Below are 19,373 nucleotides of genomic sequence, written 5' to 3'. Positions count from 1 at the left end.
TGTTATCTTATTAGTCAATAAGCCACTAGTGTCTCAAAAGAGTCTGTGCCTTTCATTTGTGATTTACTCTTTTATTTGTTTATAATAAAAAAAAACTGATTTGTACCCATGGCTAAGCACATGCATTCTTGGAATTAATCCAGTTAAAATGTTGATGGGTTTGGGGCTTGGGAAACAGCAACTCTGGGCATTCTAGCCCTCTTGTAGTAAGTATTTGCCCAGGACAGAATAGGAGACAGACCTAGACAGGCCCCTTTGGATGAGCAGGTCCACACAGCGGCCATATTTCCTGGCAAAAGGCAGTGTGAGCTGCAAGGAAAGACTTGTCTTATCCCTGATTTCCAGGCCACTTGCCTTATTCTGTCTCCATGTGGGTGAGATTTTCCCATCTAGTTGGAAGCAGGGATAGGGAAAGCCCCATTGTTAGGGGCCTTTGATGCTGTAGGCAAAGTTCTGCTCAAAGGCATCTCACAGGGTTGCGGCTTTCATGGGAAGTGGGCAGAATGACCAGCTGGCCAAGAATGTTTTGCCTGTTACTGATTTCCACTTTCTGGCTATATATGCTGACTTCATTTTTGCCAGTGATAGGCAATCCAGAGACCTGTTAGTAAGGGTACTAGTGTGTTTAAGTTAAGTGAGTGCTATTGTAACAATACACTTGGTATGGCAATGCCAAGTTAATGAGAAATTAGCTAAATCTTTCCTATCTATAATACTTAAATTTTATCAGATCAAAAAAGAAAAATCAGCTGGGCACTGGTGGCTCACACCTGTAATCCTAGCTACTCAGGAAGCTGAAATCTGAGGATCACAGTTCAAAGCCAGCCCGGGCAGGAAAGTCCATCAGATTCTTATCTCCAATTAACCTCCAGAAAACCAGAAGTGGCATTGTGGCTTAAGTGGTAGAACACTTGCCTTGAGCTGAAGAGCTGAGGGACCGCGTCCAGGACCAGAGTTCAAGCCCCACGACTAACCCCCCCCCCAAAAAAAAGCTTGATCATTTTTGAATATATTTTACTGTGTGTGTATATATGTGCATGCACATGCATGTGTGTATGTTGTATGCCAGTACTGGGGCTTGAATTAAGGGTCTCAACCTCTATGCTCTACTTCAGCTTTTTTACTCAAGGCTGGCTCTATTACTTGAGCCCCAACTCCACTTCCTACTTTTCTTTCTTTTTTGCTTTTTTTTTGGTCAGTCATGGGGCTTGAACTCTGGGCCTGTGCGTGGTCCCTCAGCTCTTCAGCTCAAGGCCAGTGCTCTACCACTTGAGCCATAGCACCAATCCCGGTTTTCTGGTGGTTAATTGAAGATAATAATCTCATGGGGGCTGGGAAGGTGGCTCAGTGGTAGAGTGCTTGCCTTGCATGCCTGAGGCCCTGGGTTCGATTCCTCAGCACCACATAAGCAAAAAGAAAAAAGCTGGAAGGAAGTGGCGCTGTGGCTCAAGTGGTAGAGCACTCGCCTTGAGCTGAAGAGCTGAGGGACAGCGCCCAGGCCCAGAGTTCAGGCCCCACGACCGACCCTCCCCTCCCCCCCCAAAAAAAGGAATCTCATGGATTTTCCTGCCCAGGCTGTCTTTGAATCTCTATCCTCAGATCTCAGCCTCCTGACTAGCTAGAATTACAGGCGTGAGCCACTGGTGCCTGGCTCCACTTCCCTTTCTTGAATAAGTTTTCCTTTACAAAAAAATGCTTTGAAGCAGCTTAAGTATGAAGAATGATGACATCATGGCTAAAGTCGTCACGGTGAAGTCAGTATCACTAGTTGGGAAGCCCTGACTCCGGTGCTCATGGGCTTGGCCTCACATGACCTGCTTACGTAAGTGTGGCCAAGGTTGTTATTGGTGAAGGCTACTTGGTATCATTGGAGGACAGTTTATCAAATCCAAGATCCTAAATGTTTTCACTTTTTGACTACTCTTGGTTGGTTAATTTTGTTCATCATTTCTCCTTCCCTGAGTCAGGGATCAGTGGCCTAGCTACCTGCTTAATGTGTTGAATATTATTGGCCTGGCTCTTGGGCAGCAAGACAGTATCCATAGAGTTGCCATTTCCATTGGGGTGCAGGTGAGTCTCACCTCCACCCAGCTGTACAGGCGTTCCTGGGTATGCCGGTCATCCTTGAAGCCAGTGATGGCCAGCAGATCCACCACAAACTGCTTGGGGCTGATGTGCAGGGTCTGCTGGGAGAGCCCATGGTCAGGCAGGGCTGCAAGCATTTCCCAGCCCCTCAGAATGACATGCAGAGCAAGAACTTCACTGGGCCTGCAGGAGCCACAGGGGTTTGGGGTAGGTACTCCAAATCTGCCTCTTAGCCACAGCTCTGTCCAGGCAACGGCCCTGCCTTCTTAACCCTGTACTTTCTGCCACCCCCTGCTCCTCATTTCTTTTCCCCACTTCCCATTACAGCTTGCATCCACTTATATTCTACCACTTACTACTGGAGTAGGGGGACAGGTAGAGAAGGTACAAGGTGTCCCAAGGCCTGGGGCCTGTCACATACCCACAGCCGGTTTGCTAAGGAGACCACTTTGGCTGTGATAGCTTTGGGGTCCTTTTGCCTGATGGAATCCAGGATGATGTCTGTCAGGAAGCGGTGACATTTCTGTGCATAAAACATCTCTTCCCAAGACAAAGAGAAACTCAGGAAGGTTACCTCTGTGGAAGAGGGAGAGTCAATATGGCTACATCTGTCCATAGCTATGATGTTAGAGACAGTTGTGGGGATGGGAAGACATAATGCTCCCAAGGACATTGTTCCGTAACATACACTGGGGAGGTACATGGCCAGGCCGGGCTCCAGAGCCTTACCTTGAGTCTGGGGGATGGTTGTGAGTGGCGTGTGTCTGAAGCTGTCCATCTGAGTGGTATAGATGATGCTATCCTCAAAGAACATGCAGGAGCCATCACTACCCACCACAGGAGGGTGAGTCACTTTGAGGATGATCCCCGGATTGTCCACACCACCCACAGTAGGCAAAGGCTGCTCAGGTGTAGGCCTTTCTGTAACAACAAGGGGAGGGAGCTCTCCTTAGGCTTAAGAGCTGAGACTCAGAGCCGAAGCAGAGAGGGCACCTCTGGTGACAGACCAGTACATTCAATCACCCCAACCATCTAGAGGCCTCCAGCTTCTCAGAAGTAGCACTCAGGTCACTGTTGTGGCCTTTCCTTTTTATAGCCCAATATTATTGCAAGTACTGAATCTCAGAACTCCAAGGGACTCTATTGTTGAACTAAGATTAGTCTTAAGGCTGGTACAAACCCCATAGAAGAATGTTAATCTATAAAACTGAGAAGTGCTTTTTGGGCCAGCTCTTTATGTTTTTGCACTCTGAAAGAATGGATAATTTGGCACCCTAACACTTGATAAACCAATGAAAAGTCCTAGAAGAGCCTGATCCATTAGAAGGAAGGGTGCCAGTGCTGTAGAATTTGAGAGAGCAGAGGGAACTGCCTGGTATGGCAGTTCTCAGTACACTTCCTGCCAGCCAGTTTCCAGCCAGTTTCCATAGATCCTCCTATCTCTTGCACTTGTCCACCTGGATCCCCTCAGCATCTCACATGCCCTGTTTGCTTTTCACTAAGATCTACCTTCTGTCATCTACTCAGCTCAGTAGGAGCCCACCTTTGTATTCAGCCAAGCCTGAAACTTTGGCCCTTCCATTCCCCTGCCTCCTTCCACTGCTGAACTCCATTGACCCAGCCTAGAATGCACTCATGCCTAACATATCACCTCCTTCCTCTGCCCCTGAGCAAAATATCCTGGGGTTCATACCTGACCACTTGCCTGTTTTTGAAAATCCAGAGACTTCCCACCCTACTCAGAGTCAGAACAGAGTATCCCAACCTAAACTCGACCCACAAGACATGACCTGATGACTTCATCTTCAGGCTTTTGCACGGGAATTTGGGCCTCCAGCTAGATAAAGGGCCTGTGCGTTCACAAACACCCTAGATGTTGCCTGTCTGCCATATCCCCACCCTCTAGCCTCCAGGTGCTCCTTTCTAGAGGTCGTCATCACCTCATGTGACCTCTTGTCATACCTTTGTGCCAGCATCTCCTGCATGGCACAGAGCTGGCATCAGTAAGTAGAACTCTAGACTCTCTTTTGTCACTAACTCACTCTATTGCTTTAGCCAAGGAGTTTTTCCTTCTCTGTTACCATTGAAGTTTAGGTCAAGAATGAAATAGGAGGGCTGGGAAGGTGGCTCAGTGGTAGAGTGCTTGCCTTGCATACATGAGGCCCTGGGTTCGATTCCTCAGCACCACATAAGCAGAAAAAGCTGGAAGAGGTGCTGTGGCTCAAATGGTAGAGTGCTAGCTTTGAGCTGAAGAGCTGAGGGACAGTGCCCAGGCCCAGAGTTCAGACCCCAAGACTGACCAGGACAAAAAAAAAAGAATGGAATAGGACTCACCTCTCTCCTTTGGCTTCTGCTTGCCCCAGTCTTTAAGGGTGACAGTTCTTTTTGTGGGGAAGTATGGCTTAAAGGTTGGTTCTGGGCCCTTGTCTTTTGCTCCAGCTCCAGCCCCAGCCTGTGGGCCTGGATCCTTCTCTGAGGCTATGGAATGGACTTTCCAGGTAGCTGAGGCGCTGGGCTGGGAAGCAGCCTCACTTCCTGAGGGAAGATGCAGGGCAGCTTCCTCCAAGTTACTGCTTAAGGGGGCAGTCAGTGGTTGGAATTCCCACTGTTTGCAATTGACCATGTCCCATTCTCTCACCAGGGAGATGAGTTTTTGCATGGGGGTGACAGGAGGGTCTTTGGTTTCAGATTTCTGTGTGAGGTTAATGGTGGTGCACTTCTTCTTGGGAGGACTCTCAGGGTGGGCCCCCCAGTGTCTAGGATTGGCACACAAACCAGAGCAATGTGAGTAGGTGCTAGGATTGCCTGCCCTCTTGGCATTTCGACAAAGAGAGACCTGGACAGTCCGGGTGTACTGCTCAGCCTCTTCCATCTGACTGGGCCTGGCCAGGTTCCCCTTGGCTTTATTCCATGGAGTCCTGTCATTGCAGCCTTGGAAGTCCACAGGCATACAGGCTGTGGTCTGAGGAGAAAGGAGTACAGTAGCTCTGGGTTTGTTCTACATTGTCAGAGCCTCCCTAAGACCTAAAAGCTGGTTCTTCAAGACTTCATCCTATCTCTGACATAATTTCAGCTTTGCTCTGTCTGAATGGAGGTGGTGCCAGCCCAGAGATCTCTCATACTTTAATAAGAGATTATCAGCACCCCAGGCCACAAGTGGTTTACACATCCTTTGGCCTCCTTAAGGTTAAGAAACCAGTTCCTGCACTAGTAGGAACTAGAAGAACCCATGTAGGTTCTGCTTTCTCACTTCACCAGCCTCTCAGTAGCTGAGTCTGTCCCCTGAACCCTGTAGTCGTGGGTTTTTTTGTTGTTGTTGTTTCTGTTTTTTTGTTTTGTGCGGATCCTGGGGCTTGAACTCAGCACCTGGGCATAGTCCCTGAGCTTTTGTGCTCCAGGTTAATGCTTTAGACTTTGAGCCACAGTGACATTTCCAGCTTTTTATAAAATTGTTAATTGGAGATAAGGATCTCAGAGACTTTCCTACACGGGCTGGCTTTGAACCAGGATCCTCAGATCTCAGCCTCCTGAGTTGCTAGGATTATAGGCAGGCACCACCAACACCAAGGTGGTAGCAGTATGCTTTTTGTTTTGTTTTTAAGGAAACCACTAACCAAATAAGGCTGGGACTTACTTCTTTGACGTCTCTACCTAACTCCACCAGTGACCCTGGTCCTTCTGTCACTACATGCAGTTTCCTGATGGGAAAAGCTTCTTCATTTTCACATTCTTTCTCCTGGGTCCAGGACCTGTGGAGACCAAAGGGGGATGGTTAGTAGGTGAAAAATTCTCGCCAAGTTTATTGGTTATGTCTACCTTTTGGGAGTTAATGATAGAGAAAAGGGAGCTCACAAAGATTTTGCTTAAGTTGTTGGCCAAGCCCGAGCCCATTTCACTCCCTCAGTCTCACAGTTAATAGGTCCCACTGGCAGGCAGGACTTAGTATTTCAAAGAGGAATGTAAAGGTTCAAACCCCAAACATGGAATCCTGAGTGAAGTTTTCTTACTTGTATGCTTCACATTGTATGAGAGCTTCTGAGAGGGGCGGGATGTGATATTCCTCTACCTCCTGGCAGAAGAGTGGCCATTCCCTACAATCAAGAAGATGTCAGACTGGACACCTGGGTGGAGATGCCCCAAACAACAGTATCCATATTGGAAATAACAGAACCCTTTCCCCGAAGGCTGCAAATGGGGTTTCTTTGTTACAGAAGAAAGGATCAGCCTAGGTGATTTCTTTGTATGCTTATCTTGCTTTGCTTACTTAAATTCAGATGGCAAAAACAGTTTTCCAAGTCTCAGGAAGTTGAGAATGTGTCGGAACATTTGGCCATCCCCATGGATGAGCAGAGTCTGTCCATATGTAATCCAGTACACTCTCTGAGGATTGGACAGTAGTTCTGGATACTGAAGGGGATTGGATGCCAGAATCAGTTAGTCCCAAGGGCTGAGTCTTTAACAAAGAACAGATTAGTCATTTCTCACTTCATTTTACCTGACCTCTTTAGAGCAGAGAGGTTTTAGGACTTCCATGTGCTGGTCTTGTTGGCCACAGGGAGCCATAATGAGAAGCAGAGCATTCCTGCTTCAACTTTCCCTGCTCCCCAGACACCTCTCTTACCCCTGACTAGCATTTGGAACCCTACACTACCTCCTCGGTCCAGGCTCCTCAGAAATGGCCTCCTCCTTACTCACACTTCTGAAGAATTCCCAGCATGCTACTCATTTCATTTCTATCCATAGGATAAGTACTAGGGGATAAGTACTAGGGGGAAGTACTGGTTCTAAGAAAGTTACTGGAATCTGTATGAGCAGCTCAGGTGGGGAAATCAAAGGGGGAGGAGGGCAGCTGGGGCCAGCAGTACCTTCAGCAGGGTCTGCAGAGTAGTTGCATACCAGTGGCTTCCAACATAAACCTTGACGATCTGTTGTGGGGAATACACAGTGATCTCTGCTGTCCACTCCTCATCTATAGGAAACAATGAAAGGGAACACATCATATGGCCAGAAGAGAAATGAGTAAGGCAATAGTGTTTGCATGGTAAGACTTCATATCTTTATTATTCATATCAGGTTGCCTACTCTGAGAAACAGCAGAAATTCCTGACACAAGCCTTCTCTACTGCTCACCATTTAGCTTTGTTAGGGGGTGAGCTGGGCTTAGAATGGCAACTTTTAGGGTCTGCTAATAACCCTGGGGTGAGCAAGGAAGCCCTCTAAAAACCCAACCCCAGAGCACTGCCACTTTGACTCACTTCCCTCAAGAAAGCTGGGTGGAGCTGGGTGCCAGTGGCTCATGCCTGTAATTCTAGCTACTCAAGAGGCTGAGATCTGAGGATCACGCTTCAAAGCCAGCCTGGGCAGGAAAGTCCGTGAGACTCTTTATCTCCAATAAGCCATAGAAAACCGAAAGTGGTACTGTGGCTCAAGGGGTAGAGTGCTTGCCTTGAGCTGAAGAGCTGAGGGATAGCACCCAAGCACAGAGTTCAAGCCCACAACCGGAAGAAAAAAAAAAAGAAAAGAAAAGAAAAGAAAAGCAAGCTGGGTGGATGCTCCTGTTTACCTATACAAACAGCTAACTCTGGGGCTGGGAAGGTGGCTCAGTGGCAGAGTGCTTGCCTTGTATTCATGAGGCCCTGGGTTCGATTCCTCAGCACCACATAAGCAGAAAAGGCCGGAAGTGGTGCTGTGGCTCAAGTGGTAGAGTGCTAACTTTGAGCTGAAGAGCTCAGGAACAGTGCTCAGGCCCAGAATTCAAGCCCCACAACTGACAAGAAAAACCCAAAAAACAAAAGGGCTGTGGAAATATAGCTTTTCAGGTGGCCACCAGCCTGGAGCTAAGTCCTTATGGCTTGATAGATATCATACAATCAGTCATTTCTATACAGCGACTAAGGCTCTAGGTATGCATTGTATGCATGTCACAGGGACCTATAATGGGAAGATGAACCCTTTCCATCAGGTAACTATATTTAGGGCTCATTCTAATTTGTGATGTGGATATATAACCTGATTATGTGCCCAGGAAGTAGAACATATAAAATTAGGCTGTGAGCTCTAGGAAGATAGGAACTGAGTCTTTGTTACTCAATTCTGTACCTACAGTGTTTCTACCTGTCCAGGTATATGGTATGTGCTCAGGAAGTGCTGAGTGGTACTGGATCATAATAATGTAGTTTAATCTTTGCCTAGAAAATTTGTTAATAAAAGCTTGTTAGCTAGTAAACAACATTAATTTGGGACTTAGATTGGAGACTCAGCTTGACCATTGTATAATTGGAACAAGATTTTTCCCTGAGCCCCTGCCCCTGTTTTATCTGATACATGGAGACCTAGGGATATTTCTGTGTGTTTGTGAGAAACAAATGATACTGCCTGTTGGCTCCTGGGGTCATGCTCAGCTTGTCCTGAGGGATCTGGGAAGCCCTAGGCTGTGTTGCAAGCCTGTCTCTTTATTCTGAGATGAATTCTGGGCTTAGAAGTAAGGAGAGCCAGGCGCTGGTGGCTCACGCCTGTAATCCTAGCTACTCAGGAGGCTGAGATCTGAGGATCACGGTTCAAAGCCAGCCCGGGCAGGAAAGACTGTGAGACTCCTATCTCCAATAAACCACCAGAAAACCAGAAGTGGCGCTGTAGCTCAAGTGGTAGAGTGCTCGCCTTGAGCTGAAGAGCTGAAGGACAACCCCCAGGCCCAGAGTTCAAGCCCCACGACCGACAAGAAAAAAAAAAAAAAAAAAGTAAAGAGAGAGCACCTACAAAATTCTCCCATTAGGGAGAACCCATAGCTGTTGGCTTGACTTTCTCTCCCATCTACAGTTTCTGGTCCTGGCCCATTTACTTTTCCTCTCTAGTCCCCTAGCCCTCCCCTGATGTTAGCTCAAACCCGGAAGTTTTCTCATTTACTGAACACATCCATGGGGGGTAAAGTCCTTGGTTCCAGATGAGTCTTCAGAGCCACTTTCATTGGCTCATAGGTGATATCTCTCTTGTCCAGGAAGGCACAGAGCTCATACACCTCAGAAATGGTCTCTGTCAGGGGTAGCCGGCAAGTTCCCAGCCAATTCCTGCCCAGAAGAAAGCTTGTCATGAAGCACCTCAGTTCAGTACACCAAGAGATCCCAGCCTATAAATGTTTTGTCTAGGATCCCTTGCTACGATGCTGGCTCAGACCTGGCACTAGTAGCCTCATTTCCCTGTTTTAGCCACAAATCTGGAGATACCTTGAAGGACAATAAGCCTTGACAGAATCTTTCCTTTACGAGAAGAGCCTGACCTGTTTCAGAAGAGTCCATTAAACTGACTCAAGTCATCAGGCTCTGTCTCAGGCTCAGAGGCTAGGCCAGAGTCAGACCACAACCTTCTGTCCCTGTAACTTTATGCCCAAGATCTCTCAGCCTTGGTATGCAGCCTGTCATGACCTTGAGTGATGAACACCCCCTTTTCCCCACCCCAACCCTCTCCTCCAAAGGTATTTGAAGTTGCTTTCTGTGACATTACAAGGGTGGGCATGTCTGGAAAGAGATGGATGATGGAATGGGCCTTAAAAAGGGCCCCAAATGCCAGAATTGGAGTAAGATAGTGTTGAGGGTTAGCTAATGCTTTCCACATGGGCCTAGGAAAACCCTACTTTACCTTTAGTTTGGGAACTAATAAATTTTGCAACTTCAGCAAGGTTGTGCCACTGTTCAGAACCTCAGTTTACCCTTCTAGGATTAGAATCCATGCTGTGGCATTATTGGGGATATTCTGTGTTCACTCCTCAGGAGAAAGGCCAGACATCATACTCTGTGGGTACCCTCTGCCTTGCTTTTTAGGAGCTCACCCTGGAGATCTCTTAGGGTGGAGAGAATCTTTGCAGAGGTCTACTTGGGGTGGGGTTCCCAGCAGGCTGAGGGTATGATGGAGACCCGATCACCTCAGATTTAGCATAAAGTAGAGGAGAATAAAATAGGAGGTAGCTTGAAACCCTTGCATTTTGGGGACCCTGGTACCTTGGCCTCTATGTCCTCAGAAGCCTGAATCTAGTGGTGATGGAAGGTAAAATGATGGGTGGATCCAAGAACACTCTTCCCTTCTGGATCATGGGAAAGGTTCTAGATTGGTCCTAGAGAAGTGGTAAAGCCCAGTCTGATGGGACCAAGTGACTCCCCTTAGAAGGACTTACTTGACATGCTGGAAGAGGACCCCATTCCCTGTGATGTACAATCTGCTTCCATCCAGTGTGCTCTCAATGCGGAGTTGTCCTAGTGCGGAGTCCGGGTACTTAACCAGCAGACCCAGGGCCATCATGTACAGGGGCTTCACAGATTCTAGGCCAGCTGCACGCCCTGCTTTTCCAGGGCTTGGGGAAGGGCAGGAGGTCCGTGAACAGCCACCTGTGTAGGGAAGAAAGGGGTAACTTCTAGATTTCCATGATTATAGCCAAATTGGGGACTGTGGGTCTGAATCCCTTCTCTGCCCTGATAAAGACTTAAGTGGCTTACAATAGTATAGATTTGTCAAATTTAGTGGTCAGAATTCTTTGACAGGAAGCAAGGTAAGGTGGGGGCGGGTGGGATTCATTAGCTATGTCACTAACATCTGAATTTTGGAAATCTCAGAATAAAGACTCCAAAGGAATCTCCATTTGTTCCAAGCTCTGCCCATTCTAAGGCAAGATCAGCGACCCATGGGAGCCACAGGCTTCTCAGCCCCAATTGCTGGTCCAGAGATTTACTATGTGTGGTTATTTGCAGGTTGTATATTTGGGTTTGTGGCTTGTGGGTATACTTGTTGCAGTCACAGGATGTAGTCCACTGAACACAATTAACACAGATGACAGGACTCTGTCCAGGGAGCAATTATGGACTAGCTGGAAAACTACCAGGGGACTTGCATAGATCACCTATTTTAGTGTATCCAGAGTTAGTGCTATAATTGTTACACAAATGAATACACTGTGTCCAGAGGGGCTAAATATCCTATCCCTCCTCAACTTGGTAGTTTATGGGAAGGTAGTTAGAACAAGTAGTCATAGAGCTAGACAGGGACAAGGCTGGGGTTGAGGTCAGCTCTGTCCCTCATCAAGGCTACCAGCTCTGTTTCCCTAGTTATTCTTCCTTCCCTCCCTCCCTCCCTTCCTCCCCCTCCCTCCCTCCTTCCCTTGAACTCAAGGCCTCATGTCTCACAGTCTCATTCAGCCTTCTTGCTCAAAGCTAGCAGTCTACCACTTAAGCCATGCCTCCAGTCCTGCATTTTGCTAGTTAATTGGAGACAAAAATCTCACAGACCTTTCTGCCAGAGTTGGCTTTGAAAGGAGATCCTCCAGATCTCAGCCTCTTTCCTGAGTAGCAAGGGTTACAAGCATGAGCCCCTAGTGCCTGAATCATTATACTGCTTTATAAAGGGCCAACACCATGCTTTGGTTTGAGAAGAATCTGTCTACAAACATACTTCCATCTTCATATTGCTTGTAGGGAGCAGGCACTTGTCTACGCATCTTACAATGACTTATGCTTTCTGAGGATTGGAAGCATTTGAGGAAAAGTTGAACTTGTACTCTGTTAAATAAGGCCCTGAGACAGGCTCCCGAAAATGGCTGCAGGATGCCACTCTTTCCACATAGGCCAAGACTCCATTTGCCTGGGAGAAGGCTGGACCTGAAGACAGGGAGATGCCTTATTCCCTTGGGCCAAGTGCCTCCACGGACTATGTGTAGGATTTGAGAAATGGAATGATGAAAGGTAAATCAGAATTAAGAGGCGAGAAGCCACTGGAACAAGGCAGAGCTCAAGAGCACAGAGGCCTGGCCTGGATAGGGTTCAGGAAATATCAGAATTGTGAGATGGGGGGAGACAGGGCCGGGAGTAACTGAAGAACTGGTGGGATATTCACCCAAATATTTACAGGCTCACAAGTTGGGTGTGGAGGTGAAGACTGGGAGTTGTAGGTACCCAGGATTTCCACAGGTAGGGCAGCCCTCAGGCCCAGCCTCCCTCCCCAGGACATTAGGGGCCTGTTTTCCTATCCAGGCTCTGCTCTAAGTCCAGACCAGCCTAGATTTCTTTTGGCCTTGGCAGGCCAACCTTATCCCTGTGGGGTGCTGAGCAGAGAAGACTGAACTCATGCGGAGTTTCAGGCCAAAGTGGCTACAGGAGAGGCGATGTTTGTTCTTGGCTTTTCTGGCAAAGCCTAGATTGGCCCAGAATGTCAAGGGGAGGTGAAGGATCCCAGGCAACATACCCATGTTCATTCGACACAGCCGTACTGCTTCTGTGAGCTCAGGGATTTCCAGAATTTCAACTTCGGCTTCTAACACATCTATGTTGGAGAAATTATCTGGTAGTAAGATCTTGTGTGAGCGGAGAAAATTCACTTGAAAGCAAAGGAAAGCAACACGTGTTAACAAAGCTGTGTCTGACTTAACTAGAGGTTCAAGTTCTGGCAGGTTTTTAGTGCTGTACCTTACCCTAATCTCTCTTTTCTTCTTCTTTTTTTCGAAAATTCTCCTTATTCTGAAACAAGTCCTAAACACGCCTGATTAGATTTAGCTATCAGTCTGTGGCCTTCAAGGTGAAAGACCCCAAATTACTCTGTTCTCATACATCATGAATTAGGCGTATGGGCACCCATGGCTTGGCCTGGGTCAGTCTCAAGCCAGGACCTTCTTGGGGAGCACACTGCTTTGAGACTTACCCTGAGAGTCTTGGCTGGAGGACATGTCATTCCACAAGAGGGAGTTGTCTTGCTCCTTAGAGGGGAGGCACCCCACTGAGCCTGGCCTGGTAGGGGGCAATTGCAGTTTGTCCCTACCTGGACTTCACTGTGGGAGGCCAAGATGGAGCCAACGCTAGCATTCTATGTGAATCAACTTGGAGATTCTTTTCTTTTTCTTTTCTGCCAGTCCTGGGGCAGGAACTCAGGGCCTGGGCACTGTCCCTGAGCTTCTTTTGCTCAAAGCCAACACTCTACCACTTGAGCCACCGCATTTCCAGCTTTTTCTGTTTATGTGCTAATGAGGAATCGAACCCAGGGCTTCATACATGCCAGGCAAACATTCTGCCACTAAGCCACATTCCCAGCCCTCACTGAAAACTTACTAGATGCCTTTGAATCTGAATGGCTGAGGTTCTAGGCATTCAATCTCCTGGAACAACTTGCTTATCTAGGCAACAACAGCTGGGGTAAGAGAGGCCCTCTAGCAGAACTGGTTCTGGGGTTTGGGGGTAAGGATGCTCTCTTCTGGGCAGGGGAGGAGTTCTATTTCATCACTCTTGAGGTCACTAGTTCAAGCCCATCATTTTACCCAGCTCTGGGGAAGTTGTCATTGTTGACCACCACCCCATTCCCTCCCTCCCCCCCCCATCCTTTGTACTCTGAGTATAGCTGAAGTGAAGCAGGCAGAGCTATTCTTTGAAACCCAATTTCCTTATTCTACAGTAACAAGAGGTGAGGTCTGGAGGCCAGTTGGAGATGGAAGGGCAGGGTAAAAAAAAAAGAAGCTGACCTTGGATTCTTCCCTTCACATCTATGGCTCTACTGGCCCCTGACATCATCTCCAGAAGTTTTACAGCCAGGCCATTCCAAAAGAAATAGCTCTAAGCCAAGTGAGAGTCTAATACTGGAATCTACTTGCTTCCTGGAAGACTGTCAGACTTCCACCTCCACCCAGAAAGCTCTTCAGGCCCTAAGCATCAAGTGGGGCTCCACGGGATCTGCAGTGGGTAAGGGTGGGTGACCTTATCAGCTTATGCCCTGGGCCCCTGACAGAGCAATCACCAATGAAGCGGAACTCGCTGCACTCGCATTCGATGAGGGCCACAGTCTCAGCCAGCCACAGCAGGTTGTCTTCAGTCACTAGGCTTGGATACTTGGCCACCAGGTCCAAGGGCAGGAAGCAGTAGTGTACTTCCTCTTCTGTGTCTAACAGTGGTGTGTCCATGAGCCCCAAAGGGGCTTTATCATGCAAGCCTAGAGGATATGTATAGAAAGCATCTGTCACCACCTCCATGAGCCCAGGTTCTCACGGACCCAGGGGTCCCTGGAGAGAAGACCCAGGACACAGCACCTGCCCTTAGGCACACCTCCTTCTGAGAGAGCTTTAAGGTGGGGAAGCTAAGCATTAAAAAATATTTTTCTCGACAGATTAAGAAGAACAGGAGACATGTGATATTTTGGCTTATGTGCACAAAGTCACTAAGTTCATTTAGCCTCTTTCTTTCCTTCCTTCTTTCTCCCTTCCCTTCCTTTCTCCCTTCCCTTCTTTCTCCTTCTCCCTCTCCCTTCTCTTCCCTTCCTTTCCATCTTTTTCTGTGTGTATGACAGTACTGGGGCTTAAATGCAGTACTCAGTACTGGGCATTGTCCCTTAGCTTTTTCACTAAAGGCTGTTGCTTTACCACTTGAGCCACAGCTTCACTTCTAGCTTTTTCCTGGTTAAGTAGAGATAAAAGTCTCATGGACTTTTCTGCCTAAGCTAGCTTTGAACCACTATCCTCAGATCTGTCTCCTAAGTAGGTAGGATTACAGGCACGAGCCACAGGTGGCTGGCTCATTTTAATCTTTTCTAATTGGCTCAAGCCAACCAACTGTGACCAACCAATTAGTGTTTTTATTTTCCTGGAAGCTCAAACTGACTGAGAAGCATGAATGCCTAGGAGCTGGAAGACAGTTTTCCCTTACCTAAGGGAAACCAGTGGGCAGAGGAATGAATATAGAACAGGTACATAGTTCTAGCGGCCAAGCAGCCATGGAGGGGGCAGGTACTAGAGAAAGCACCAGAACTAGCTCAGAGACGAGGGTACTTTGAATGGAAGCCACTTCTGTTAGGGTGAGGAAAGCTGGGCTTGGCGCAGGGGGCGGCCCATCCTTGATTCTACCTGTGAAAGCTGGACTTTTTATTGGAAATTCTGAGGGTTTGCTGATACACTTCCATGTTCTCCAGTAGTTCAGAGATGCTCTCTCAGCAACAGGAATGTCTGCAGGCCGCACTCGGAGGTGGTGCTTCCCTTCCTTCAGATTATCCAGAGTCTAGGAAGATAAAGAACATTGTTCCTTGAACTGGGCGTCAGTGGCTCCTGCCTGTAATCCTAGCAACTCAGGAGCTGAGATCTGAAGATCACAGTTCAAAGCCAGCCTGGGCAAGAAAGTCCTTGAGACTCTTATCTCCAATAAATCACCAGAAAAACCAGAAGTGGTGCTGTGGCTCAAGTGGTAGAGCACTAGCCTTGAGCTGAAGAGCTGAGGGACAGTGCCCAAGCCCAGAGTTCAAGCCCCATGACTAACAAAAAAAAAAAAAAAAAAAACATGGCTCCTTGCTAATCAGAACCTGTTAACTATCTAGCAATTCTAGAGTAGGTACCAGGAAAAACAGTATGTAACTCACTTTGGTAAGGTATTTCAAACTAAATTTATCATACAAAAAGTGAAAACTATAAGATGGCATACTAATACTTTAAAAAAAATTCTAATAACTCTTCTGATTTTTTAATGGTATTGAAATTTGAATGTAGGCCCTTGTACTTGCTAAATAATCACTCTATCTCTTGAACCACATCCAAGCACCTTTTTTTGAGACACATCTCCCTATATAGCCCAAATTGGTCTTGAACTCTTGATCTTCCTGCTTCAGCCTTCTGAGTGCTGGGATCATAGGTATGTGCCATCATTCCTGGTTCTCTTCTGGCTTTTGAAACATTTATTTTTTTCTGTCTGTGCTAAGGCTTGAATTCAGGGATTGGGCTCTGTCCTTTAGGTTTTTCACTTAGGGCTAGTATTCTACCACTTGAGCCACAGCTTCACTGGTGGCTTTTGAGTGGTTAATTGGAGATAAGAGTCATGGATTTCCTGCCTAGACTGACTTTGAACCTCAGTCCTCAGATCTCGGCCTCAGAAGCAACTAGGATTACAAGCATGAACCATGAATGCCAAGTCAAAACAATTTTTGGTCTTATAATTTTATGTATGGTGGGTAATAGTAATTTATCATAATACAAGGATTAGTTTATAATTAATCATTTAAAATATGATGCTTTCTGCTATCCTTTCTCTCTCTCTCTCTTCCCCCCCTCCTCTCTCTGTCTTGTGCTGGTACTGAAATTTGAACTCAGGACCTTGTGTTCTTGCTTAGTTTTTTCGCTCAAGAGTGGTACTCTCCCGCCCCTCCTGTTAGCCCAGTGAGCTCCCTTCCCAGCTTAGCACGCTCCTTCCCCTCTCCACAGCTTAACATGCTCCCTTCCTAGGCAACACTAGGCCCATTTAGAAAAGGCAGTAAATAATCAGCCTCCAACTTCCCTTTACCTTGGGGCGGCTACCACCATATAGGGCAACAAGAGCCCCGTAGAGTGACCTTCAGGTCTGGGCAGCTTCAAGCCCCTTTATCTACTATTTGGATAGCAGCCATAAATCCTAGTCCCCCATGATGAAGCCCCTGGTCCTTACATCCACACCAGGGTCTCCACCGCCTAGCCCCTTCCAGCCCCTCCTAGGCCTCCTAGGTTATATAGGTCACCTCAGACAATAGCCCGTGCTTCTTCTCACTTCTCCCCTGTGAGAAGGGGTCTTGCCGGCCCCTTTTCTGCCAATAAACCTTTTTTTGTTCTCTGTACCTGAATGTCTGCATGGTTTTCTAGCAAAGTCTAAACTACTCTAACACCTCCACTTCCATTTCTCTTGAGTAGTTAAAAACCCTTTTCAAACCTGTTATAAATGTGATTCGCTCATTGTATGTGTTCAATTTAATTCTAGGAAGTGGTCTAAGTAGTGAAATCAAAGTATAATAAGTGCCTTATATTGGGTACAGTGCTCCACATTTTTCAAATCACACACATTCGTTTGTCAGATTTACTGAGGAGAGAGCTAGGGAAAAGGCTTTTCAGTTTATCTAAGAGTCTCCCACGTGGAGAGCATCATGGCTTCAAGGAGCATATGGCCAGGGGTGGGTGAGGCTGGTATGGAGAACCCCAACCAGGCAGGGCTGAAGCGTAGAGCAGAGAGTGGGCTGAAAGGTCTTCAGGGGCCTGTTCTCTTTCCAGTCCTGCAGATGATCATGACATTAAGCTAACTGTTTCTGACCCTGCCTTAGCAGAAAACAATATTTTCCTAATTTGTTTTTTTAAATAGCAAGACAAATGCTGTTTTTTTTTCCCTTTCTGGTCAAATGGTTCTTTGAAAGTACCCTATAGCCAATTTTATCCCCTAAGAGCCTTTTAAGGAAAGAAAAGCTTAGATTCAATAATAATAAAAGAACCTGTCTCTAATTGCTAGTCCTGGTGAGATTGTTCTTGGAAATCCTAAGTGGTCAGAAGAGCCCCCTAGTGGCCATTTTTATAAACTGCCCCCTTCTAATCATTGTCTGCAAAAGGATGTGAAAGGAGAGTGGGACCATCTTCCCTACTTTGGGTAACTAAAGGACTTGAGGGAGAACTGGAAATGACCCATGTTTTCCTAGGATACTGAGTATTAAGGGAGACTGCATGTGTTGAATGCTGGGAGACTGCAACTCATTCACTTGAGAAATAGTCATTGTGCATTGAGGATCTCTACTTGGGCAGAGAGAGATCAGCTTAGAGGAAAAGAAAGACATTAAAACCAATGATTGGGGAAGGGGTAACAATGTTCAAGAGGAAGTGTACTCATTACCTCACTCATGTAACTGTAACCCTCTGTATAGTATCTTTACAATAAAAAAATTAAAAACAAAAAAACAAAAACGAAAAACAAAAAAACCAATGATTGGGCTTGGAAGTTGGCTCAGTGGTAGAGCACTTGCCTTGCATGTCTGAGGCCCTGGGTTCGATTCCTCAGCACCACATAAGCAAAAAGAAAAAAGCCGGAAGTGGCTCTGTGGTTCAAGTGGTAGGGCACTAGCCTTGAGCTGAAGAGCTGAGGGACAGCGCCCAGGCCCAGAATTCAGGCCCCACAACCGGACCAAAAAACAAAACAAAACAAAAAAAAATAAAGCCAATGATTTACATATGCTAAGATCTAGAACCAGTTGTTTTGGGGTGTTTGAACCAAAGTCAGTCACTGGGTTTGAACTCAGGGCTGGGCGCTGTCCCTGAGCTTTTTTGCTCAAGGCTAGTGCTACCACTTTGAGCCACTGCCCCACTTCCGGTTTTTTAGATGGTTACTTGGAGATAAGAGTTTCACAGACGTTCCTATCTGGGCTGGCTTTGAACTGAGATCTTCAGATACCAAGCTCCTGAGTATCTAAGATTACAGGTATGAGCCACCAGTGCCCTGATAGTTATAAAGTGTCTGGCTCTCTAGGAACCCTGGGATTTGTTCCACATTATTAGAAGAGGACCTCAGCTTTCTGGTGCTTTGACTTGGTACTGCATGCTGCGCTGCCAAGCTGTTAGCTCTCCTTAGGATGGAGCTTGGGTGGAGAAAGTTTTCTGGATGAGTGAGTAGTTGACCTTGGGTGAAGAGGAATCACAGGAAAGTGATGCAAAAGGAGCTGGAGGGGAAGTGGACAGCAATCACAACACTGAGAAAGATGTGGAGTTTCTAAGACCATAGGCAAAGCCAGTACAGGATGACAGTAGCAGCGTTGAGTTCAGAGGGCCATGAAGACAGCAACCAGAGAGAAGACTTAAAAGGGAGAGAGACTGGGAGGAAGGAAAGACAGGGAGAGAAGATGGCAGGAAGAAAGAGCTCAGCTTAAGGCTAACTAGTAGTGGATATAAAGACAAGTGTGCAGTACAGAAAGGATAGTGAATTAGGAAGGTCCTAAAAGAAAGCAGAGGATCCCAAGTCTGTACCAAGGTGGCCGATTAGGGATCAGAGAAATGTGAATTTGCCACTTACTTTACCTACAACTCCAAATCCAACTCTCTTAGTGGGAAAAACTGGTGCCCTGAACAACTCTAAATTGGCCACAGGAGAGGGGGACAGTGGGACGGGAAATCTCTCCAGGATGATGACCTGATTATATGAGGACAGCCTGGGACTTCCTATTTGAAAGTATTGTTCAGTACGGTGTGTGTCCTCTGGGTTGATGTGACCAGAAATGACAGTCCAACTAGCTTGACAGGAGATGGACTAGTGGAGATATACTAGTTGGTCTATTTTTTTTGGTGGGGGGGGGCGTCCGGTCGTGGGGCCTGAACTCTGGGCCTGGACGCTGTCCCTCAGCTCTTCAGCTCAAGGCTAGCGCTCTACCACTTGAGCCACAGTGCCACTTCCGGCTTTTTTCTTTTTGCTTATGTGGTGCTGAGGAATCGAACCCAGAGCCTCATGCATGCAAGGCAAGAGCTCTACCACTGAGCCACCTTCCCAGCCCCTAGTTGATCTATTTTGTAGAAATAA

At 47.0% G+C, this 19,373-nt stretch overlaps 1 protein-coding gene across 5 annotated transcripts in view; it reads right to left on the bottom strand.

The window, feature by feature from the left end:
• Nucleotides 1-69: 69 nt before the first annotated feature.
• Nucleotides 70-19,373, bottom strand: part of LOC138815415 (BTB/POZ domain-containing protein KCTD19) — a 29,565-nt gene continuing 10,261 nt past the window's right edge. For all 5 annotated transcript variants that reach the window (XM_070004799.1, XM_070004797.1, XM_070004796.1 and 2 more), the window contains exons 3-16: nucleotides 14,942-15,092; nucleotides 13,843-14,034; nucleotides 12,307-12,438; nucleotides 10,250-10,460; nucleotides 8,989-9,149; nucleotides 6,951-7,054; nucleotides 6,350-6,492; nucleotides 6,093-6,176; nucleotides 5,720-5,834; nucleotides 4,420-5,047; nucleotides 2,815-3,006; nucleotides 2,507-2,661; nucleotides 2,082-2,183; nucleotides 70-309 (exon numbers count right to left, since the gene is read on the bottom strand). In XM_070004799.1, the coding sequence (XP_069860900.1) occupies nucleotides 193-309; nucleotides 2,082-2,183; nucleotides 2,507-2,661; nucleotides 2,815-3,006; nucleotides 4,420-5,047; nucleotides 5,720-5,834; nucleotides 6,093-6,176; nucleotides 6,350-6,492; nucleotides 6,951-7,054; nucleotides 8,989-9,149; nucleotides 10,250-10,460; nucleotides 12,307-12,438; nucleotides 13,843-14,034; nucleotides 14,942-15,092 (2,487 nt within the window). In that variant the 3' untranslated portion in view covers nucleotides 70-192. The remainder of the gene's footprint in view (nucleotides 310-2,081; nucleotides 2,184-2,506; nucleotides 2,662-2,814; nucleotides 3,007-4,419; nucleotides 5,048-5,719; nucleotides 5,835-6,092; nucleotides 6,177-6,349; nucleotides 6,493-6,950; nucleotides 7,055-8,988; nucleotides 9,150-10,249; nucleotides 10,461-12,306; nucleotides 12,439-13,842; nucleotides 14,035-14,941; nucleotides 15,093-19,373) is intronic.

The sequence above is a fragment of the Dipodomys merriami genome, unplaced genomic scaffold (genome assembly GCF_024711535.1).
Source record: "Dipodomys merriami isolate MVZ:Mamm:240054 unplaced genomic scaffold, mDipMer1.0.p SCAF_64, whole genome shotgun sequence".
In the NCBI taxonomy this organism is placed as follows: domain Eukaryota; kingdom Metazoa; phylum Chordata; class Mammalia; order Rodentia; family Heteromyidae; genus Dipodomys; species Dipodomys merriami.
Note: the sequence above shows the minus strand (reverse complement) of the source record. Positions and strands in the feature narration are given on the sequence as shown.